Consider the following 26,229-nt stretch of genomic DNA (forward strand, 5'->3'; position numbering starts at 1 on the left):
ATGTACAACTATATAAAAACCTTTTCTTTCTTTATATCTTATTCTGCATTCTTTTTCTATTTTATTTTATTTTTACATTGAAATGTATTACATAAAATTAAGCCACAAAACACGTTAGCCTAGATCTACACAGGATTGGAACCATCAATATCACTCTCTTCCACCTTTACATCTTGCCCTACTGGAAAGTCTTCAGGTTCAGTAACATAAATGGAGATGTTATCTCCTATAATGACAATGCCTATACCTCTGGAAAACCTCCTGAAAGACCTGCCTGAGACTGTTTTACAGTTAACTACTTTTTAATAAATAGGAGGATTATATTCTAAGAAATAATATAAAATATAAAATACTAATACATAAACAATAACATTATTATCAAGTATTACATACTATATATAATTGTATGTGTTATATATTTATATAACTGAAAGCATAGGCTTGTTTATACCATCATTACCACAAAAACCTGAGTAACTCATTGTACTATAATGTTATAAGATCCACAACCTCATTTGGTTTTAAGAATTTTTTAGCTCCATTATAATCTTGTGGGACCAGCATTGTATATGAAATCTACCATTGACCAAACTCATGTAACTCAACAAATGACTCTGAAAGACTTAAACCTGAAAAATGAAACATAAACTCATAGAAGTCAACAATGAGAAAAATGACCAGAATCTTTACCTAAAAAGATATACAGATAGATAATAAGTTTGTGAAAAGAAAATCAACATCATTAAGAAATTACAAATGAAAGCAACAAATACCACTATATGTCTAATAGAAGGTCCGAAATCTCAAAATAACTGACAATGTCAATACTGCTGGTGAATAATTTCCATTATCACTGTTCAGATTGTGTGAAATGGTATAGCCAAGTTGGATTTTTTTTTTCAGTTTTGTATAAAGTTAAATATAGTCTTACCATTTGCCTCATCAGTTATAATCCAAGGTATTTACCCAACTGATTTAAATTTATGTCTATGCAAAAACCTGAAATGAATGTTTCTAACAATTTTATTTATAACCAACCAAGATGTTCTTCAAAAGATGAATGGATAAATAAACGGATACATTCACAAAGAATATTACTCAGCCATAAGAAGGAATGAGTTATTAATTCATGATACAATGTGACTGAATCTTAAATGTATATTTCAAAGTGAAAGAAGCTTGTCTGAAGAGGTCACATACTGCATGATTCTATTCATGTGACATCTTAGAAAAAACAAAAATATAGGAACAGAAAACTGATCAAAGCTTGCAAGAGACTTGGGAAAGGGTACTATTGATGAGGTAGAGCACAGAGGATTTTCTTCAGGGTAGTAAAAGGATTCTACAGGATATTATAGTGGTGAATACATGACACTATGTGTCTGTCCAATTCACAGAAGTTTACAGAACAGTGTGTGAATCTTAATGTATGCAAATTAAAAATAAATAATAATTTGCTGATCTAAAGATGAAATGAATACTTTGATAAAAGAATCTAATTTATGATGTGTACTGAGCAATCTCATGAAGAAGGGTGAGTTAACGAAGTATTCACCCAAGTAACTTTGGAAATAACTGGGCAATTTATGACTAATAGCAAAAGTAAATTTACATAAGCATTGTACCAGAGTTGGTAAAGATGCTTCTCAAGAGGATGTAAGTCAACAGTTCTGAAACCTCTGTACATGTATGTACGCCTAGATAGGCCAAGTAAGGAAATGGGGGGCCAATGGGTGGAGCAGATTTCTCACTGTTGGAATGGGAGATTATAAGCAAGCAGAGAGGAAAGCTAAAAAGACAAATATGATACAATATTACAGTTGTAAAGAACAGTATGAAGTCATGTGTAAATTCTTAGTATAGACACATATGGATAGATGTAAAATAACTATACATATGTGTATACTCATAACACAGTATTCTCAGTTTCTGCCAGCTGGGAGGGCCTAGAAGCGGTGACCTCTTGTGGTAAAACAGCACACTCAGAACCAGGAATCAGGGTCTTTGGGGAAATAGTTGGTTCTAAGACAAGAGCAGGGAATATACAAGATAAGCCTGGAGCATCTTCTAATGTCAGAAAAGAAGAAACAGTTCTGAAACAGACATGACAAGGGGGTACCAAATGGACACAGGACTAACCTGACAGAGCTCCTGGTGGCTCAAAATAATGTAATATGAGCAATAAAATAAATAAAACAGTATTGAATTGTAATCCAATATTTAAAATAAGTATCCATGAGTTTATGGTAGTAGAAACAAATGATTAAATATATAATAAAATGGGGGAGTGGGGAAGAGACAAAATTCTGAATATAAAAATTTCAAATAATTCATAGATATATCCCTCCCTCAAGGGGATAGAAATAACTGCTCATCACATATTCATAGGCTATGCCTAGTAACTTGCTACCAAAGAATATGATGTGAGAAGCGGGTAGAAAAGCACATTTTCCAGAGGAAAAGCCTGAAAGGTGATCTTAGCCTGGTTAACATCGTCACCACTAATACCACATTGATAACACGTAGCGTGACTTGAATAGCAAATCACTTCTGAGGTTTTCCCAAATTCCAAATTTACTTATGAGAAAAACATCAGATAAACACAATTTATAAACAGTCTCTAAAATAACTGACCAGTACTTGTCAAAACTGTCAAAGCCATCACAAACAAGGAAAGCCTGAAAAACCATCACTGTTCAGAGGAGGCTTAAGAAATAATAATGACTAAATGTGTTGTGGTCTAATGGACAGGATCCGGTACAGAAAAGGACCTTAGAGAAGAACTAATAAATCAAATCAAGGGTGGAATTTAGTCAATAGCTATGTGCCCATGCTGATTCCATAGTTTTGACAAATGTACTACAGTGGAGTCAAATATTCACAATGGGAACTGTTGGGGTTTATGGAAATTGACTATGGTAACTTCTCTGCAAATATAACAATATTCTAAGGTTAAACATGTATTTAAAAATGGAAGATTACCTAGTAGTTCAGGACAACACTCTAACAAATTCTACTACCTCTTCCAGTTCGAGCATTCTGATCAGTTTCTTTGTATTTGTGCACTGTCACAGTTTGCCCTCAACCATGATGGATTTAATGAATATCACTGCTCTTCTTTTTTTTTTGCGGTGCTGGGGATTGAACCCAGGGCTTTGTGCTTGCAAGGCAAGCACTCAACCGACTGAGTTATCTCCCCAGCCCCTGCTCTTCTCTTGATCCATCAGGAGGACCTCCATGTGTCAGGTGGTCCAGATCTCATGGTGAGGTTGTTAGCATCTCCAGCATCCTAGCCAGTACACAGACCTCTTGGAGCACTTGCCTCCCTCTGTCTTTCCCTCTTTCTCTTTTCCCCTTCTGTTACAGCTAAACATCGAAGCTATCTTCTCTCACACTCAGTGTGTACCAACATCTATATATTGTTTCTAACCCTCCAATTTACAGAAAAGAAAACAGAGTGACCCATAGATGTTTAGATAATGTGTCAAAGGCAAGGTGGCTTAAAGCATAGATGTCTGATCAAAATTTAAATCATAGATGTCTGGCTCTCTGCAGCAGCAAGAATCATCTCACAGCATCTTTCTTAAATCATTCTAACTTCTCTCTGTATACCCTGATAAGTAATTGTAGCGTCTGAGTTTAAAAGAAATCTGATCATTTCACAGGGCTGGGAGGTGTATGGGAGAGATCAATTGGTAGAAGGAGGCAAGTAACCAAATCCTAAGTGAAGGTAACCTTCAAAAAAGCACAACCATGTTGTACAAAATCAGTCCCCTGGTGAACCAATGGGACCAAGTGAGAGTTCCTAAGCTTGTCTCCTCTCTTCATTTCTTTCTCCCACAAAGACAGCTCAAAAGAAACATCATTAAATGTGATTAGATCATTCAGCAAAATCTGTGTACACAGAAGGTGCTCAACACTGGAGACCCTCTTAAAAGAAGGAGTAAGGAAGTTCATTAAGAGTTTGGGCCTGTGCCAACCCGGGAACAGGATGGTGGGGAGTCCTGCCTCCTAACTGCACCAGTGCTCACCTGCTTAAAATCCTAAAAGCTCAAATGCTAAGTGAGAACTCATTCAGATGAAGCTTTAAATTGATGCCTTTAAAGAGATTGAATAAACTCTTTATGTTACAATCTGGCATGAGCTTTTAATATTAACTACTACATATTTTATGGACTGTATTTGTTGCCAAGCACTAAAACAAACATTAAGATGCTTTTGCCTCAACTGGTACTATGAATGCTTCCAAAACAGTGGTATAAAAAGCAGTATAAAACACATCATAATCATGGAAATCATCTGCATTAAACTCACATTTGCCTTGAAAGTGGCAGTTATTTTTCATCTACAAACAATTACATCTCAATTACTTATTCTCTGTTAGGGAACATTTCATCAAAAAATTCTCATTTAATTGACATAAGGATGCATTTTGTTTGGAGAGAAACATAATCACTAATTTGGACTAATTAAAGGAATAGGCATTCTGAATTAGTGAAAGGTTGATGTCTTTTGAAAAATATGCATCTTTATTAATTTTGTATACAGAAAGTAACACAAATTAAGCTACAGAGAGTATAGTACCAAAAGAAGGACCTATGAGAAAATTATAACCTAAAGATTAGGTAAGAGTAATGCATAATTTTCTACATTTTTCATAAAATGAAATCTGGAAGAAGTTTGTTTAATGAATAGTTTAAGGTACACCTGTATTATACTGTTTAAATTTTCAATTTGCTCAATAATTCTTTACTTTTTAACTATGCAGCTATAATAGGCAAATCTTTAACATTATATAGTCAGAATTACTTGAGTTCAGAAAATGAGATTTTCCTGTAGGGAGAGTAGTTTAGTTAAATCCTAACTGTATCAACTATTCTTGTGTTAGATGCAAAATGTGCATAAATTGTAAAAAGTCAGTAATATACTGAAACTAAAAAATAGAATTGAACCTTGAACTTTTTTGTTTATATGTTTCTGAAAGATTTTTTTAAAGCAGACATTTCAAAATGTGTGCTCTTAGAATTAAAAACGATAATATAAATAAGAGCCATCCCAAATGTATTTGGTTGCAATGGAATGATTTCCAGAAAATAAAGTACTCCAGGTGTTTTCATACCCAGTTGTTATCATTCCACCCTATTGTTGATTATCATATGTAGAAAGAAAGAGAAGACGTTTTCCCTACCTAGACCTTAGTAAATAGTTGTAAGAGGGTTTCAGATGAGAACATCTCTAATGTCCCTATACCCTCTCCACTTTGTGTTTATTGAGTGCCAACATTTCACCACAGGGCCTTAGGATACCCAAGCACCTTACTCAGGAATCAATGGCAGGGGTAAGTCATCATGATAGTAAGATGCAACTATCTTTGATATTACTTAAGAAAAACAGAAAGACTCAGCTCTATTATAGTACAATCTTGTACTAAGTGATATAAAATAAGAAAACAACCATTAACATAAAGATTTTATAGTATAAATGTAATATAGAAATGGCAATCCCACCTTATGCTGGATGATTATCCATTGCTATTTAATTGAAATTGCTTTTATCCTTTGGAATAAATATAGCTTATTCTAATACCTTTTGTAATAGAGAAGAGATAATTCAAACAGACTGCTCTGGTTTGGTTTCAGGGAATGGGGAAAGTCCAGGGAAGAAAATAGAAAAAACAATACTTGGTTTCCCTAGGTCTTACAGAATGTCTCAACAGTAGTCTCTGTGGGTAGACTGTGCGTAGTTCTGTCTAGACAGTAACATGCTTCTGACTCCTGACACTGGCATGCAGCATATAACATGCATCGCCCACTAATGTAAGGAGTGATGTGGGTGGTACCAGTTTAAATCTCTCTTGGAATAGCAGCCAGATAACTGGTTATCTCACCCAGTGGTGCATGTTACATGCCACAGGACAATGCCCAGCTGGCTAACAGAAAAGGTCAGAGGGCATGCTGAACATAGCAAGGGTAAATACTATGTTTTGACCATCCTCTCAAAACTCAAGTTGAGGTTTGATTGCCACTATAACACTGTGGGGACATTGGAACTTGAAGAGGTGCTTAGACCACAGAGCTCTGCCCTCACAAATGGATTGATGTTATTGCAGGAGTGGGGTCCTGATAAAAGCAAGGGTTTTCCCTCTTTCTGTCTTCAGCATGCTCATCTGCCCTTCCCCTATGTTGTAATACAGCACAAGGGCTCCTGTCAGGTGCTGGCTCAATACCCTTGGACTTCCCGGTCTCCAGAATTATAAGCCAAATGTATCTCTGTATAAATTAGTCTGTGGTATTCTGTTACAGCAGGAGAAAACAAACCAGAAAGAAACAAATGCCTTTGATATTCATTAGGCAAATATTTATTTAGCTTGTTCTATGCTATACTTTAACGCTTCTAGAATTTACTCAATCATTAATTAGTAGCACTTTGCCTACAGTATTCTGTAAATTCAGATTTAAAAAAATAAGTATGACGTGTTTCTCTCCATATGTGGAATCTCTGAGGGTGGAGGAGGTCAGGCAACACAAAAGAAGCAGGGAGATTATCAGGGAAGAGAAAGGGGATCTGGGGAGGGAGCAGGCAGAGTAAGGGAGAGTAAAGGGGGGTAGATAGGATCAAAGTGTGTGATATGCATGTACAAATATGCCACAAGTAAACCTATTAGTCTGTGCAATTAAATGCACTAAAAATTTTTTAAAAGAAAATAATAAAATGTTTTGATCAAAAGACACTTATTTCAATGAATATGTTAATGGTGCCATTTTTATAAAACTACTTTCATTTACAAAGTATCAAATGCCTGATATAACTTTCAGTGATATTCACACTTCTTTTGTAAAGTTCTCTCTAACACATATGGCAAATTTCACTCTTTCAGACATCTTTTGTCCTCTGGAAATAACAGGCAAACAAGGAAGCAGAAATTCCATTAGAAACCTACAAATCCACTTAATACTGAATTTATAATAGGGAGAAGAGTAAACTGCATTTTAAAAAGTCTAATATATGGATTCTACTGGCATATTACAGTAAAAATTTGATTCTTATCATAAGGATTTAGTACTTTATAATCCATTTCATATCATTTTTTCATTGCTATAGTTATATTTTTGTTGATCTATTCATTATAACCCTTGTTCTCTAGTATTTCAGAAACAATTATGAAAGTGACAAGATAACCTCCAATATTGCACTCATTTTTATCAATGATCTCTTTAATTTGTAGTACATATGCATAATAATCCTTATGAATAAAGTAGTAATAACAATGGAGATGGCTGGTTTTTATAGAGTATTTTAAAATGGTTGACATGTATCATGCCATTTAATTCCCACGGTTCTAATATAGACAGCATCATTACCTCATCTTACAATTCAGAAAGATTTTGAAACCTTGCCTAAGATAATATTGTTAAAAGTGTCAAGCTGGAATATGAACTGAAGCAGGTTGAATTCAAAATGCACATTGTTAACCAGTATGTAATATTAAGTCCTGAAATAGATGGTTTGTCTTTGGCTGAAAAAATATTCATATGTCAAAATTTTCAAGTTCATCTGCTTTTAAGGAAGTGATAACTAGGAGAAGTCAAGTTCTTTATTTAGAAAAGGCAATCTTAAAATGTAGAATTTCAGATATCATGACAGGCAAATAGGAGAGATGTGAGTGATATATTTGTGTTTCTCCAGTCCTGAGATCTTTTCCCGTTTTATTCAAAAGGGTAGAGTTAGAATTTCCTGAATTAAATACCATTTGAAGATTGCCAAGCAAGATGCTTTCGGGATGAAAATTTATATTCTCAAGAACAGGGTGCGATTTGGTAAGACTCTGCCAAAACGTAGCTCTGGCAGAAGAGCTCTGGGTAGCCTGAAAGAGTGAAATATAGAGGCAAGAGGATGACTTTTTTTCTGGAAAGAGACCAGGAATGGATGACGAGATGGCCTTTTTGGGTCCCAGTCCCTTTATCTTTCTACCTTGAAAATTTGAAAGCGTAATATCCCCCTGCAGTCTTAGCTCTCATTACCCTTGAATACAAATTTGCAACAGAATTCAAGGAACATTGTTAAGCTGTTCTCTGGGTGAGTGCAGTTCTGTCTTCAGTAACTCCAAACAGGCATAAAGGTATAATGCAGAGGATTTTATCTGATAATATTTCAATAGGAACATTCCCCTTTATCAGCATAGGATGGTCTGCTGTACTATTTTGGCAGGAGTAGAGATGGTCTGAAATGCAGGAGAGCCCAAAGTCCTATCTGCTTTGTCTCTCCCAGAAAGCCTAAGTCTTGGCACTTCGCAAAGCATAGGATAAAAGCTACTTATTATGGGGAAAGGACACAGAGTATAAAATGCTATGACTGTGTTTCAAGTATAATTCTCCCATGTGATTTTTGGGCAGACTCTTGTCTCTGATTAAATTCTTCCATCTACAAATTCTGGATAATGAATTTGCTGAATATCTTTTGGGTGGCTCACCCATGTTTAGTGTCAGAAAGGCCCAAGGATGAATTGCCACCATGGCTTTCAATTCACAAAAGTCAGGACACCAGAATGGTCCACAGTCACTTCTAGAACAAGCTTTTCTCACTTGCAAACACAGCAACTAAGGGGTAATTTTGCCCCCCAGAGGATAATTAGCAAAGTCTGGAGGACCTCTTTTGCCATACCTGAGAAGGAAGCTACTGAATGGTAGGACCAGGGATGCTGCTGAACATTCTACAATTTATAGAACAGTCCCACAATAAACAATGAGCTGGTCCAGAATCTCCATGGTGCCAAGGTGAATAGCTCCTGAGTTAGAGTAAGTGACACCAACTGAATATAGAAAATCTTAAGGTATAACAACACATAGTATCTGATGTCTTCTGAACATGAAAACTGAGTTCTTATTTGAATACCCAGGACCTCGGAGATCTTATTCTTTTCTATTTCACAAATTCATTTCTAACTTTTTCTCCAATCCTTGCCAAAACTGGAACTTGATCTGGCATGGATAGTTCCACTCATTTTAACTGTTTTGTTCATTGTCCATGACTTTTTCCTAATTTGATCAGCAGCAGAACTTGGTCTCTATAATGGTTGTGGCTAATAACAGTCTACCTGTATGTATATAGTATTTGCTGCTATCTTGGCCCATGAGGTCTTGGCTTGGATTCTACCCCTGACTTACCATACTCCAGGGATCTCCAGAACATAAGCTACCTTTTGTGCCTGACTGTATTGACTGGGAAAAATGCAACCCAATATTTTAAAAGTTTCAGATATTTTGTGAAGGTAATCACAACTACCCTCTTTGCCAATTTTGTCTTTCCAAAACTGATTTCAATTTATAGTAAATGTGTACTTCATTACATATTGATAAATTTTTTTACTCCAGTGCACATAGTTCCTTCTTCATTTCATCCTGCCCTAACAATTATGTGTGCTTTACATGATTGTTGTTGACATTCAATAAAAAAAACTATCTAAAATGTTTCACAAATACTTGAATACTATACACATATCTTCATTGTTGCTGTTTTTAGCACATTTACTCTGATTTTAACTCAACTGAGTTTTCTATAGAGGCCCCTAATATTAAGAAGTCACAAAATCCATATGAATTTAAAGTCTCTCTTAGTTCAGATTGTGTAAACTAGTCCTTGTTACTGACTATTCAGCTAGAGGCTGAATAAGTTATCCTTAGGAATACCTCCTAAGTCATCCTGTGGAATTAAATCATCTTGTGATGTCCTACTTGATATTCCCACCAATTGAACTTTTAAGGGTGTTGCATTGTTTCTTCTACCTCACTAAGCTCTGAGATTCTAGTTCAGGTATTTCTAGGATATCTTCCTTGTATGATCTTCGTTAGGGACAGATGATAAGAACTTAAGTGGGGTGATGACTGTGAAAATGGGCAGCTTTGAAAAGGTAAGTCTGTCAAGATATAAGGAGGGCCTGGGTAGTCAAATGCCCATGTATTTTAGAAGAACTAAATTTGAACATAATCCTTTAACAAAATCACCATGGGGTTTAATAGAAAGGATTCGTACACAGGATAGTCAGAAAGGACTGCATAAGATGTCCATTGTATTTCTTCCTTACTCAGAAAATTAAGCCTTTGACATTATTTTGTAAAATAAAAATATTGTGTGACATCAAATATTAAGTGAGATACTGAATGCAAAGGCTTAAACAAGATCAGTTGTTGAACATTCTCGCTCCCGCTGCTTGCCTTGCAGGGAGGTGGCAAAAAAAAAAAAAAAAAAAGTAAGTTTGGGGATATGAGAATTTTTGGCACAGGGTAGGTGCTCAGAAGATATTTTTTCTTATTATGGAAAATTCCCATTCTTAAAAAAAAAAACTCCTCCACACTTGAAATAACTTTAAAATCTTTCCAGCCAGACACTAATGAAACAACTTAGCAATAAGTTACAGCTATATTTACATTTCAAAAAAACAACTTTCATCTCTTCTATGGTCTCAAATGCACACATAAACAAACACAAACCAAAGAAAACCCTTTGAAAAATTAATGCATTTGGTTTCACTTCTTATAGTGACATTGGCAAGAATGAAAGCTGTGTGATTATATTTCAAGTAAAATGAAACATTAATATTCTGAAGACTATTCTTCTCCACTTTGGAAGTCTTTAACTTACTTCTTCAATTTTTTAGCAAGACCCTTTTGAGCATTCACTCCAGGTCTGTTACAGTACTAGACACCAAAGCTGCAATGACCAATGAATGACTGCCTTTACCTCAAAGAGCTTTTACTCTGGCTGTGGAATAACATGCAGTGGAAGATAAATAGGGTAGATAAGAAGAAGGAGTAGGGAAAATATATAAGTGCACATAAAAGTATTGTGTGTTGCAGGTGCAGTAATGCACAAAGAAGCAATGTTCCTGGGTCTGGGATGGGTGGAGCAGGGAACAGGATTAGCTTCAGAGAGGAGGTAAATTCTCTGTGAACTGGGGCCAAAGTGAGGAGTACTGTCTACTAGGCAGGCAAAAAGGAGGGACACAGGGCATTCCTATAGAGAAATGGTAAACTTAAATTCGGAGGACCCTGAGTAACAGAGACTAGTTCCTCAGAGCTGGTGGGAGTATGAGAAAGCAGAGAGAAACCAAGAGGAGGCAGGAATGTGAGCTGTCCATCTGAGTTTTATAGCAAATTTATCCAGCTCCACACCTTACCATCTCACTTACAAAATAATAAAAGAGTGATTACTTCCTCACTAAATCACTGTAGGAATTAGAGATACCCCATCAATGTTCCTAGATATATGTGAGAACTTGATAAGGATGAAGTCACAGTGACCATGGCAACAGGAATGGCGGTACAGAGCTCCCATGTCTGCTTGCCTTACACATCCCACCACCTGCAGTTCGCTTTTCTCTCCCCACTCTTCAACACGATTGCCATCTTGCCCATCAAGTCTTAGTTCAAAGATTGAAACTCATCTACAAGTTGGAGTAAGGTGTCCCTTCTCTGATCTCCTCAACACATTCTGTGTACCTTGGTCATGAAACTGCTCACATGCTGTAGTCAACAATGGCCTATTCTTTGTCCTCCTCCTTCATTCCAGGAAGAGGAAGAAGGGAAAATAAGTTACTCTGTCAACTTTTTAAAGATGGACTCTGTCTTTTTAAAGATGTCTCATGTCTTGGTATACTGATTTCTGTAACATATATCTCTTGTACATCAATACATATTCATCAAATTATCATATTTACAGGAACAATACTGGAAAATAAAAGCCAAAAGCATATTTTATAAAATAAAATCCTCTCCTACAGGGTTTCTGATGGCTAGTATAGCAAACAGAGATCAAAGTTTTTTCAGATGAATAAAAATGCTTCATCTTCCCTATGACTTAGAGCCTAGCAGCAGTATCAGCATAATGCACACACACACTAAAAAGGCAACTTCTGGTTATGGGGTTTTGCAGAACTGACATAGTCATGACCACAAATTAGGCATAACCCATCAGGAAAAATCATAAATTAAAATCAGAAAGATATTACAGGAATTGGCATGAAAAACAGAAATCCCAGGTAATGAGAGTATCAAGCACAAATAACCTGGGTTTGTTTTAGACTCAGAAAAAGAGGCAAGTTTAAGTTGGAGAATAGTGATTACGGTAAAGAATGCATGGGAAGAATGAAGAACAAGGGTCAAATAGTACATAGTTGTCAGGGTAAAGCTAAAGATCTAGGATTGTTTTCTAAAAAGTAATGTTAAGTTTTAAACCAGGTGGCAAGATAATTAAAGTAACATTTTAAGCCCACCCCTCAGAGGGTGAGTTGAGATTTTCTTGTAGTGAAAGTCCATTGGAATTCAGGAGTTCACTGATGTTTTTGCCATAATTCAGGTGGGATGTAACAGGGCAAGGAGTTTGGGTGCTTCTGGTGTAGGTGGAAATACATAGTTAGACTGGACATGCATTTAGGAGGTGACTGGAAAGCACTAGTTGATGAATTGGATGGTGGACTAAAAAGAAGAGAAACTGAGTAATACTTCATTTTGCATACATATTACATTTTCTTTATCCATTCATCAGTTCAAAGGCACAGAAGCTGGTTCCATAGCTGGACTATTGCAAATTTTGCTACTATAAACATTGATGTGGTTGCATTCCTATAGTATGTTGCTTTTAGATCTTTCAGATATGTATTAGGAGTGGGATAGCTGGGTCCACAAAGAAGAATAAAATTATGGCATTTGCCAGTAAATGGATGAAATGAGAAACCAGCATGTGAAGAGAAATAAGCCAGACCCAGAAAGTCAAAGTTTGAATGTTTTCTCTGATATGCAGAAGTTAGACCAAAATAGGAAGAAAAAGGAAGAAAAAGAAAGAAAGAAGGAAGGAAGGAAGGAAGGAAGGAAGGAAGGAAGGAAGGAAGGAAGGAAGGAAGGAAGAAAGAAAAAGAAAGAAAGAAAGGAAGGAAGGAAGGAAGAAAGGAAGGAAGGAAGGAAGGGGAAAGGAGGGGAAAGGAAGGGAAGGGAAGGGAAGGAAGGAAGAAGAAAGAAAGGCAAAATCCATCAGAAAAGGGAAAAAATAAAAGGGGGATTGGGAATTCCATGAAAATAGAAATCAGTGGAGTAGAGGAAGGGACTTAAAGGGGAGGGAGGAAGGATGGGAAAAAGGTGGACTGAATCTAACCTAACTTTCTATGTACATATTTGAATAAACCATAGTGAATCTTACCTTCATGTATATTTATAAGGCACTAGAATAAAAAGCTACAAACAAATAGAGAAAGATCACCATAGTAGAGGTAAGGGAAGAGGGAGAAAGAGGGAAGGGAAAGGGGAAATACTAGAGACTAACTTAGAGCAAATTTTATTCCATGCTTGTGTATAATTATGTCAAAATCAAACCTAATATTATGTATAACTAAAATGAACTCATAAAAAAGAGAAGATAAGATGAACCTTAGGTTTTTGGCTTGAATGAGTAAAGTATGGTGGTAACATTTTTAAAAGTTAGGTAAGAGAGGGTAAGTAGCAAAGATGAGAAGTTCTGATCTTAAAGTACTAAGTTATAGTGCCTTTTAGACATTCAAGGGACTTTGTCAAGTAAAGTGTGGATATGAGAATAGAGGTCAAGCAAGAGGTCTGGGTGGGAGTCCTAAATCTGCTGGTGTTTAACATAGGGCAGTTAAATCCATGGGATTTATTGGCATCATACATCCAGAAGTCACAAACTAAAGGCCCTAAGCCCTCTAAAAGTCATTTTGGATGTGTCCCCCCATATATCTTATTGTCCCCCCCATAGATTTTGCTGCAAGGCCTTTCTTTGGGAAGAGGGAAGGATTTGCTCTGTGCACCAGCAGTTACCAGTTTCATCTCACCATTGTCTTCATGTTACTTTTAACCCTGGGGCATTTGTCTGTTGCAATGCTTCTGAAGACTTAAGGATTCTGAATTCCTAGAGAGGAGGTCTGTGATAGACCTGAGAAATCCTTATAATTTGATGGTGAATATCATCATTATTTTTCTTCATATTCCCCAAAGAGATCAGAACTCAATAACATGCAATAAAGAAAATGAGGGCTGGGGAGATATCTCAGTTGGTAGAGTGCTTGCCTTGCAAGCACAACACCCTGGGTTCGATCCCCAGCACCGCAAAAAAAAAAAAAAAAAAAAAAAAAAAAGAGTGCAAAATTCACTGGATACTAAGTCACGTAATATCAAAAGAGACCATTATGTCCTTTCTTCTTGCCCTTCTACTCACAAGTGATAGGAGTCCCTGCTGTGAGGCAATCAGAGACAATGGTTCATCTTGGTTTATCACAGTGCTTGGACCATGGCATTGGCTGAATTTCCCATTATATGGGACACTACATGTCCATCAGATTAAAAAATCCTCTTGTCTGATCCATGTGGTACATACTATACATATCTTTTGTTATCTACCTCTAAACCATCTAATCTCCCTGATGGTTTCTAATACAATCCCAAATTTGTGTATCTCGCTCCTCTACTTGCTCCACATAACTACAAGTATCATCAAACATTTGCATGAGGAGTTATAGGACTTAGGTCTAACCAATGTGAGAAAAGGGAAGCTTTCTTTAAAAAGAAACTCAAAGGAAGAAACTTCTTTTTGTCCACTGGATATTGTCATTTGTCATGTAATGATGAATGCTTTCATTTCACCAATTTGAAGTGAAAGCAGCCATGTAGTCACCATGACAGAAGCTGGTCTGAGACAAAGTAGAAAAGTTCAAGGACCCTCCATTCTAGGTCATAAATTTGGGCACTGAGTTAACTGATTCTGGAGGTTTCTAACAAGGGATTGTCCATTTTCTGAAATTATTAATTTTTTTTTCTTTTAGTCAATTCATTTAGAATTTTAGGCTTTTCTGATGCTTACAGCAAATAGCATCTTAATTAATAAAATTTACATGTTCTTTAATTTATTCTAGATCTTGAAAGGCTATGAACCTTTAAAGGGTGAGGGATAGAGAGGTAAGAAAATAAATCATCATAGCCACACTAAGTGTTAAGAGATAATCCTGCATAAGATAGATCCAGATATAGATGTAAAGACATAAGATTATGGTTTCTGGGGAAGAAAAACAATGGATAGAGAAACTTTCACATTACCTAGTTTCCTTTTCTACTTCTCAGATTTCTTTGCTGAAAAATGAGTCTAGGCTAACATCTCTAAAAAGTTTCTAAAACTTCATGGTTGTAGAATCACAGCACACCAAATGCATTTTAATCTTTACTGAATCCTCTGGAGTCATTAAGGGAGACCCTTGAAATTGATCCTTCAAAAAAAGTATTCACAACATCTTTATTAAAGACAACACATGGCTTAGGTAAACCGTGTGACTAGGAAAGAAAGAAATTCTGCATTTCCACACCTGAAATCTCCATGCTTAAACCTGAGACTGCTAACAGAGGTCATTCATATATTATTAGGTATTGCAGAAATGACAAATCAGCAACCAATGTCCAAGAAAATGATTATCTTTATTTTATTTGCAAATATTAAAGAGAAAAACTTTAGAACTGCTAAGTGATTGGCATTAGTCAAAAAAGACTCTTCAGGATTAAAGTTACCATTAAATCAAAGCCTTTAAAGACCAGCTATTAAGCTATTATTAGCATTCAGGAAAGTGGGTGGTATCTTTCTAAATCAAGCTAATGAACAAACCTTTTGTTCTTAATAAAATTTACCATCAGCAAAGCCTGCTGTACTAAAACATCTTATACTCAGTTTATACTAAAAGATGGACCAGGAGTGTGTTGCATGTTCACTTTTTACCTGATGTCATAAACCTGCAGAGTGCTTCCCAGGGTCACCAACAAGGACCCCAATTTAGATCTCAAGATCTGGCTTTGCACTATTTGCCCTTAAGATTTGTCCTCTGAATACAATCAAATTCTTTTTAAAAATTATTTATTTTTATTTGTTCTTTTTATACATACATAGCAGAAGTGTGTATTTTGACATATTATACATACATAGAATATCACTTATTATAATTAGGATCCCATTTTTGTGGTTGTACCTGATGCAGAGTTTCACAGGTCATGTATTCATACAGTAAAATTCTGAGAGATAACACAGAATCCAGACTCCCCATATGTCTGTGGAGCCTCCTTTCTCATGCCTCCTAACTACTTGCACTCCACAATCCAGACAGTGTCAGTTACTACCTGATCCTTGGACTTCCACATTGCTGTTTCTCTTCATCTTTTGCTTGTTTTCTCTGCCTGGAATATTTTCTTCCCCTCTTTTTTATCAACTTAATTTCTATATGGGGTTGTGTCCCAGGTTAGTGAACACTTTCTCCCTAAAAGCTTGTGTTTATCCACTTAGCACTTGATACTATAACTATTAACTTATATGCTAGACCATGCTCTGAAGTACTACCCTATAATGCTCTAATGCTGTTTTACTAAATCTTGAATGACTGAAACAATGAAAGAACAAATCCGAGCCTCTATCCATTACACTGTATAATGCTCACTGGTTGACCAATGTCAACAGTTCTGGAACTTTTCTTTCATTTGATTTTATATCTTTCAAAGGATTTATATAATGGAAAAAATTTTTCCATAGCCATCCTTCCTTGATCAAAGAATGCCACCTTGCATAATCTTTCTGCCCTAATTCTTTTATTGTCTCAAAAAAATTCAAGTAAAGGGCTCACCTATTAAAAATAATAAATACTTTCATGCTATTTTCTTTACATTAGAATACTGTGGAATCCATTTTTCTTAGGGCAAAATCCTAGAAACCAGACTTGAGAGAAGTGGTGTTTTGCAGTCTAACAGCAGTGATTTATCTTAGAAATTAAGGTTTCCAATGAGAAAGAGTTTCACCAAAGTGTCAGTAAATAGTCCCCTTGCAAAGTTATATCTGTTCGAAACAGCAGCAACTATGTCTGCCATGCTAATTCAACCTCCAAAACAGAGTAGAAAGATGCTCATAATGTAAAACCTTTTCTTAAATTTACTGAAGCTATTCATTCTTAATTGGAATGGGTATCTATTGTCACAAGTTCTGAGACCCTTTATCTTTTCTCCAAATGTTATGTATGTATTTCAAAGTAAGAAGTTTGGTTTTGTTTAAGTCTTTTTTGTTCTTTCATTCAAAGAATATTAATTGAGCACCTGCTATGCATCAAATATTGGGGTGGGCACTGGAATTAGCAAAAGTAAAAGAGATCCTTGAGAAATCCTTAAGAACTAGTATGAGACATCCATGGAAATAAATATATTTCAAACTTAAAAGGTCAATTATTATTAAGGAGGTACAGAAATTAGATGAGAGCATAGGAGATTAGGTGAGAACATAACTGTCTCACAAAGGGAGTCTGATGATTCTCCCAAAAAAAGTTCAGCATGAGACTTCAAGTCAGAGAGTAGGGGTTTGATAAAAGGACTATTGTGTGGGAGAGTTCATGAGAAGGAAACAGTGAATACAGAAGCAGATGGACAGTACAAACACTATCCACTCCACAATAAAACTTGTCCTCAATTCAACCACATGTACCATCCAAGAACTTAACCAGGTATTTAACATTTTGGAAGCACAGCACTGGGATGAGTAATTATATTTTTTATTGAATTAATAAATTATTTTGATGGCATTTGAGTCCCATTTCTTTCTTCCCCCTACCTTCTTGGTACTGGTCCATGGTAAAATCTTACAGATGTTACTATAATACCAGAAGATTCTTTTCAGCACCCAAGAGACTTCAAAATGAGTTTTGATCATCATTATAGTTAATAATAATTGCAAATAAAATTCTCAGCTTTTAGGTCATAAAAATTGATTCTCACTGTACACCTCTCTATGAAAATGTCATATCCCTTAAAAATTGCTCCTAGTGCAAATTATAATACAAAGCTCTTACATAGCATTTTTGTTTGGGGATATAATTTAAGTTTATTGCCCTTCTGTTAGGGGGAAGAAATGACTTATCAGGGTTAATTGTCTTTCCCCCAAGGCCATATGATTCATTGCAGTACAGGGGGAGTGAAAATTCAACTTAGGGATGCCCCTTGAAAGGAAAAACCATCCAATCTGCCTGTATTCTGTTTGCATATAGTCAAAAAGACTGCACACATTTAATTTTAATTCTCAATGGTGACTATAAAATAAGCAAAACAACAAAGTGCTATGAAATAAAAAAAAAAAACCTGTTTTGATGGTAAATTTTCTTTATTTTACCCAGTTAAAATCTAGGTTTGCTAATGAAACATCATGCCGTGTCTGTCCATGGGAGGTCAGGTTTGTTGCTAATGATAATTAATTTTGTTCCTGTGGTATACGACTGCCAATTACATCCTACCAATTCGGCATATATCTAAGGGTCAAAGAACATTCATGAAGAAGAGAAAGGCCATGGTGACATTCCTGCATACTGTTATTTTGATGAGTTCCAGATGAAGCTGGCGAGAAAAGGGACCCTTATCCACCCTGCATTTTGTTTAGTGTGACTGAAACTCCCACACACCCAAAGATGCTGATCACCCAATGGCCCCAATCCAAGATTAAAAAATAAAACCAGTGAAAGACAAAAGAAAAATGTCAATATACTCATTTGAGAAATTTTCTATAAACTTAAAACACAAGGTGAAGCTTCCAAAGCAGTTACCCATTGAATAAGGTATTAAAAATTCTCTTAACTCCCCTAGAACTAATAGTACTTGTTAATAATTGGTAAATATATATTCAATGTCTAATATGTAAAAAGCTTTGTGTCAAGTAATCCTTGTGAAGGATAAAAGACCTAATGAGGTCTTCTCTCTCACAGAAAAAAATCAGTTGTTCAGACATCTGTAATATCTGAACATGAACAGTATCTGTAGAACATGCACAAGTCTTGTCTATTTGGTTGTCCTTCAGCTCTGTGGTTCTGAAATGCCACTGTACATCAGAATCACCTGGAAGGCTTATTAAATTAGGTTGCTAGGTCCTACCTTCAGAATTTCTTGTTCTGTAGGTAAATGGAGACACATAATTTGCATTTCTCATGAGTACCCAGGGAACATTGACACTGCTTGTCCAGGGAACATACTTTGAGAACCACTACCTTAGTTTCTTTATCTCATGCTTCGTTTGCAGACCCATCATGCCTTTTCAGTGACAGGCATATTATCAACAACAAAGTCTTCAATAACTGACCAAAATAAGAGTTTATAGAAAATTATTAACACATCATTTTTCCAAAGAGAAAATGAAGTAATATTAAACATTTTATAAAATCTTCTAAATTTACCCAACAATATACTGTATGCAATACTTCTTCAGAATTGATAATGAAACATTATAAAAGTCAAAAATGAAATTATCTATTCAGAAAAAAGCTAATAAAATATTAAACTGGTCAATTATTTTACATTGTCCTTCTTTGTTAAGAAGAAAAAAGTCTTTAATGCTTCCCTTAAAAACACAGTTGACTTTATAGCCCTTTGAAATAAAATTGTCTTATAATCATTGAAGGTTTAAATCCTCAGCCATAAATGAAAATTGTAAATGACTATAAATTTGTCATTAGCAGAATTTCTAACTTCTGGTCCCCTTCATGCTTAGTCTAAGACAGACTATGATTTTTGCCTCAAGCATATGAAGAAACTATGTCAGAATAATTAAAAAGACATAGACCATTTCTGAAAGATAGAAAAGTAGTCACACAAACAAAATATTCTTCATTCTTAGTTGTTTATAAGTCCTCTCTTTTGGCTTCCTCTGTCAACACTCCTAAGGCTGAAGGAAAATCTGTACTTTGCTGATTGGAACTGCAGAGCTCACTGATGTCCTTAGTAACTGTAGAATTCCAATGGTAATTTTGTCTTTAGTGCATGTCTGAGTCTGAATTGTGATCACATTTGAAGGAAGTTTCTTTTAATTTCCTTATGCCTAAAGTCCTTAGGATTAGGAACCAGGAAGACTATGACACAGTACCATATAGAAATACTACATGTTATAATTTTTGCACTTAGAATTTGAAGTAATAGGGAGCATGGGGAACCATACATTTTGCATATTATGATGACATAAAAAGGTAGTCTTTTTTCTTATATACTCCTTGCACTGATAAATTTTTGTAGCTATCACTTGCATATTTAATTATGACATATTCTTAAAGACTAAATTGCAATATTAGCTCAGTAAACACGTGAAAATCAGATGTGGTGCGCATCACTTAGGTTAGGGGCATAGAATAAACATCCAATGAGATGCCATGGTGCAATTCCAAACCAGTTTCACCATGCCAATTCATCAGTTTCATGCTCCAAAACACCAATTTGCTAAATAGAGAAATTAGGGCCCAAGTGCCATATCCTCAAATCTACAGATTAAGCAGAAAATACTTGTTATAAGATTTTCAGTCTCTTTGACCCAATTACTTTTTGGATTTTATTTACATTTTTACATAATATTTGTAAAATTTATGAAATATAGTATAATAATTCTCCCCATTTATTTTATCTTGTTTCCTTGGATGGGACTGTGGTCTAGAAGAGTAAGGGTGGGGGAGTCTTTATTATTTTATTAGCATATTGACTTATCCATATTGCTACATAAAATTCAGTCGAAATTGTCATGAAAAGATGTGTCAACTCAAGATATGCTATGAAGACGATGAGGATCCTAAACTCCTCCTAGTATGGTTCATACAGAGTGGCAGTTACTCCATCAGGGCCACATAGAGAGAAGCCAGAACTTTTAGAACTCGGGAACCTTTGCTACATGGAACCTGAGTGTGAAGATGGAAATAAAATAAACCAGGCAGATCCTAAAAAGGGGAGAGAGAAAGAGGGAAGTTGGTGTGAAAGTGCACTAGAGGGGAAAGAGGAGAAATGTTGTACACTCTGTTTTGGAATTTTCATAAAAAATTACAATATAGATGATTACTAACCCAGGAATCACCAACTCCAGATAACTCACTCACTACTTCTAACTTCAAAAAAATAAAATGAAGAATTTCTTCTACTTCCTTAGACATACTGGGATACTACACTTATATTAAAATATGAAAGAAAATTTTTTCTATTCTCTGTACATTTTAGGGGCAAAGTTTTAAATGTGTAATTCCACTGGGGCCAGGGGGTGAGACAAAAACAAAGATTTGGCTGGATGATTCACCTTATTTTTGGTGTAACCAAAAGAAACCAAGACAGTAAAGACAAAAACAAGTTTGTTCCCCAACGTGGAGGAAATTCTTGAGGAGGTTTACAATAATGCCAATATTAGATTGTAAATGTATTTGACATTCCCAGTTAGTTTCTAAAATTTTCCATTATAGATTTCAGACTGAAAGATATTTTTTTATTTGAGTGCTTCTAACTTAACAGTAAGATTTGTATTCATTTCAGGAAAGGATTTACAAGCTCTGAAATATGAGGGGGTTTTATGAGAGAATTGCATTCAGCATCTATCCAAAGTAACCTAAGAACATGCTTGGCACCTTTATTTGACTTCTTCTACTCTGCTTTCTGTTATCAGTTTTGACTACAGAAACTTACCTGCCAAAGTACATAAAAAAATTTGTTTCAGAGACTGGTTGAACTTAATGGCCAAAGTGACAAAATCAAATGCTAAGAAAACCAAATAATGTTGACATTCATTCCATTATGACTCTTCTCCATCACTCCTTCTCCAGATTGACACTACTAGGACCACAAATACCTTTCAGTGGCAACAATTACTGAATTCGAGGGCTGCAAATTTCATCACTTTTTAAACTTCAAATGGGGTCACAAACACACACACACTCTCTCTTTCTACAGTTTTTTTGGTTTTATGGCTATTTTCAGCATATGTAATTCATTTTTATTCTGTTCCCATTGCATTCTTTTTAGTAGTGATTATACCATCGAGAGAAGAAACAGTCAGCATTTACTACACTGACAGGAGGGGAAATCTCCCTAGAGGTTTATTACACTGATCTATGTGTAAAAAGCCCTGGAGGGCTTAGAGTTTCTAAAATGGAGCAATATGCAAGTTTTCAAGTACCTGAATATTCCCAGAGTCCTAAAGTGGGTTATCACTATCTTCAGGTCAAATTCCATGAGTGGGGTTTATTTTAAATAGTCAGATAGTAACTTTAGCCATGAGGAAAAAATAATTCTAAACAGTCATGCCTGAACCTTAGACTCCAAAAGTTCAGTCTTTTAAACACTCATGTACCATAGCTTTCCAAAAGACTCTCATCTTAGGGTTTTTCTTTAGGTTGTTATTGCATTTTGCTCGTAGGCTAATGCATTACCTAAATATAGATAGCCATTTTTAGTATAAATTCCAAAAGCCATAAATGTTTCATAATTGAGAACATAATTTGAAGTAAGAGAGCTTTTCCACTCATCCCTTTTTACTGTTGCAAATTGGAAAATACTCAAGTAATTACTCCCTTAATAGTTCAATGCTTGCATCTATACATACTTTATGAACATCACAAGCATCTTTAGCTCCCCAGGGCAATGTGGGGGGTGCACAAAAGAACTTAACTTATACAATTAACCAAATCACCCAGAGCTTTGATTCAAGATTCTTTCATTAAGCCATTAATATAACACATTGCTAAGTGGTGGGTTGTCCAATTTTTATGATGCCTTTCATTTCAATTCAATGGCTGCAGTTAGAATAAAAAACCAGCATCTGCAAGATCAGCAAGATGATGCAAAACCCTTATACTAGAAACATTTCTTTTTTGTTCCACAGTTTGTCTGAGAGCAGTCAATGCCAGAGCACTAATAAGAAAAGTGATTTTAAGTCCCAGAAAGTAGCATTCATTTGTGCTTACCCAATAAAGAATAGGGCAAATAAAAATGCTTGATTCCTGTGACCTCAAACACTTAAATAGAAAGTCACTGTTCATTTATGGTTTTCTAGACAAAGGTAGATGAACAATCTGTAATTCTATCTCACTTTAAACTACAACATATATTTCTAAATAGAGTTTATACATCACAATATGGAATGTCATATATTTACTCCCTTGGCATAGTTCAGTGGTGGTATGCTTATATAATTGATATATGTGGAAATTTAACATGCAGAAAACAATTTAATTCCTAAAGCTTAACATTTATTTCTAAACTTGGATGCAGTACAGAGAATCTAGTGCTGACAAAGATCCTGTTTTGCCATTAGAGAAGATGTACATTTCTGAATTTGGACTTCACATGATTTCAGCTAACTTTCTATGTTTATATATGATGGGTATCTAATTATACTTTCTTAGATATATCTCACTGGTCTCATTGCTTTAAAAAATAATTGCAGATGAATGGAGTAAAATGTTTAGTTTTGGGGATGTTTATCACTGAAAGACTCTGACATAGGGCAGGAAAGTTCAGAAGAAAGAAATGTTGCTGAAAATTATATTATTTTTATAATTACAATCTATACAATATTGCCAAAGGCCAGAGATATAAACAGGATAGTATTATAAATCATAAAAAGTCAGACTTCTTAAATTCTGGCATCTTAATGGAAGGTATGCACTTGCATGTTAATGAGATATGCTGATAACTAAGATGACACATCAGGTTATCGGTTTTCTTCATAAGAGTTTCAGAGGAACCCATGATTTAGACTCAAGATGAAAAGTAATCACATTCAAAAAAAATAATCCAGTTCAGATAGATAAAAATATAGAATAATTACCTGATTGGAAATATGGTCATTTATAAATCTCCTTATAATTAAAATTATCCCAAATAAGAGCAAAGAGGGTGACATAAATATCACTTAAAACTAGAACAGAAAAATGAAATTTTGAGAATATTACTTTACTTTTAACCATATGTTGTCAGAAAATTACAAACAGAACAAGCTTTGGAAATAAAGAATGTCTCAAGTCATTTCACTGACTTTGAATTATATGGTGGTATACATTAGAACATGTGGTTTTATGCTCTCTCTATAGCTTTTACACCCTCTCACTAAAGTCACTTTAGTATAACCAACAGTTCAATGCTCACAATGAGGGAGGTGCTTTTCTTTGGAAGATCTACATGACCATAAAGTGCAGTTATCAAATTTCTAGTCAATTTAAGTTTATCTGTTTCAAGCAGTTTGCAAATTCTTCACCAGTTCCATTAAGAAAACTGACATGGACTAGCAACTCTTAAAGTTTATTCCTGAAAAATACCAGTGATTAATTCTCATTGAAAACAAAAGCCAAATTCATCAAGATAGAAGTATGGTTCAAAGGAAACTACTCATTGGTCTATATACACAAGCAAACAGAGCCTAACATTTTACTGAGATTCAACTTTCAACTGAGACTCAAACCAACTAGGTCTCTCCACTTTCAGTGCCCTGCCATACAAGCACCCAGCAGTGAGGTAGATGAATGAAGGCACACGTGCAGAGGCAGAGAGCAGATACAAAACCCAGGTCCTACCTTGATTGTTTTTGAGGGCTGGCACTTGATGTGATGGGACACACTGGCAGTTTGGTTCATGTTTCAGGACCCTGGACAGTGCACGATCCCAGGCAGAGTTCCAGAATAAACTGAGATCAAGTCTCCTCTATTAGACTTCAGCAGGGGCTGCTGCTGTTGCTGCTGCTACTGCTGTTGCTTCTGCTGCTTCTGTTTCTGCTGCTTCCTCACTCCGGAGGCTGAAACGCTGTCAGATTGGAGGGATCTGAATCTCACTTAGCCCTAAATAAAGCATTCACTTGGTTCATCATTCTCAAAGCTCTTGGCAATATGGAATAGGAAGCCAAAGACTGTTTAAATTCACTTGCACTGTATCTTTTCAGTACTGAGATGTGACAGCTCCACAGTACAGCCAATGATCTTAGCTCTCATTCTCCTTTCAAAGGGACGAATACCAGAAAACATACAGAGATCAATTGCAGTCCTACAGTTTAAAGGGACACTCGCAAAACCTATGGTTCCAATTCCTCCAGATTATACAATATACTTTTTTGCAGTGCAAAACAATCCCCTCTCCCTTCTCTCTCTCTCTCTCTCTCTCTCTCTCTCTCTCTCTCTCTCTCTCTCTCTCTCTCTCTCCCTCTCTCATTTTTTTTACTATAATTCATTCTCATTCAGATACTAAATTTTATTCCTTCCTGGGTAATGTTTAAAATAAAAATGCCAGTAAATGCTTGAAAACTACCTGTTGCTGGTTTTACAATTTAGAAGTTTCACATCTGTATGGTGAAAGGCTGACAATATCTAGAGATAGCTAAGACATTCCGCTGTAATAGTCAGGTAAAAAGCTAACCATTTCTTCAAGTCAGGGAAAAACAAAGTATACAAGGAGTTTAAAACACAATAATTATTATAGTTTCTGGGCGTTGCACCAAAGCAAGAACACAATTTATGTATTCCTCTGGTTTTTTAATCATCTTTCTATTTAAAGGCACATTTTCTGTTTGCCTAGGACAAACTAGTAGTTAGCTCATGTTAGTCCCGTTTTTAAAATGGCAGGGAAAAATAAATCATAAACGTTTATGAATAAGGTTTCCTATTCAGAAGCCATGGTCACATCAGTACCAATTAGACTGAACATATCCAGGTTTGAAGTAAGAGATCCAGTTGGCTTGAATAAATGAAGAATATTGTTTTCCAACCTTTATTATGAAATATCTGTTCTACACTGTGTATATCTCACATATTTTTGAAAACCAACAGTTTTTACTCATCAGAAATAGATCCTGCTGATGATATGCCAAACTTAAGAGTCAATGCATGAACCTTTATGATTGGGCAAAGACTTTGAAAGATAAACTACAATGTGAGAAGAAATAAATTCATGATTTTGGTGAAATAATTAATCTCAAACATCATTTTATACAATATTACCTCTTCTGAAACAGAAAAGAGAACTAAACATTCTGGCAAAGTAGTCTGTGAATGAATATGAAAAAGTCTGAAGCCACAAAGATTAATGGCAGGAGTGTTAGAGATAACAAAAAATTCATGAATAATGAGATGAAATAAAGATCCAAGCAAAAGGCCACATTCAAGACCTGGTAGAGAGCATCAGGCATCACTTGGAGCACAGCCAGGGCACCCTTTGGACCAACAGATCTTCTGGTTCAAAGTTTAACATTTTAAATAAAACATATGGCTAGCATTCATAGCTTTTTATTGTATTATGCTGTTTTAAATAATCCATAAATAAAGAAGAATTTATATTAGATGATTCCAAACATTTTTTATTCCACAATAATGAAAACAACATATCAAATTTATAGGATGAGACAAAACAACATTTAGAGGGAAATGTATATGTTTAAGGACATATATTTGAA

The 26,229-nt window shown here is 35.4% G+C and overlaps 1 protein-coding gene across 1 annotated transcript in view; it reads right to left on the reverse strand.

Moving 5' to 3' along the window:
- Dpp10 (dipeptidyl peptidase like 10) overlaps positions 1-24,516 on the reverse strand; it is a 1,299,115-nt gene extending 1,274,599 nt beyond the window's left edge. Inside the window, exon 1 of the mRNA XM_047546244.1 lies at positions 24,365-24,516. Within this exon, the coding sequence (XP_047402200.1) occupies positions 24,365-24,424 (60 nt within the window). The 5' untranslated portion in view covers positions 24,425-24,516. The remainder of the gene's footprint in view (positions 1-24,364) is intronic.
- Between the last annotated feature and the right edge of the window lie 1,713 nt (positions 24,517-26,229).

The sequence above is a fragment of the Sciurus carolinensis genome, chromosome 3 (genome assembly GCF_902686445.1).
Source record: "Sciurus carolinensis chromosome 3, mSciCar1.2, whole genome shotgun sequence".
Lineage (NCBI taxonomy): Eukaryota > Metazoa > Chordata > Mammalia > Rodentia > Sciuridae > Sciurus > Sciurus carolinensis.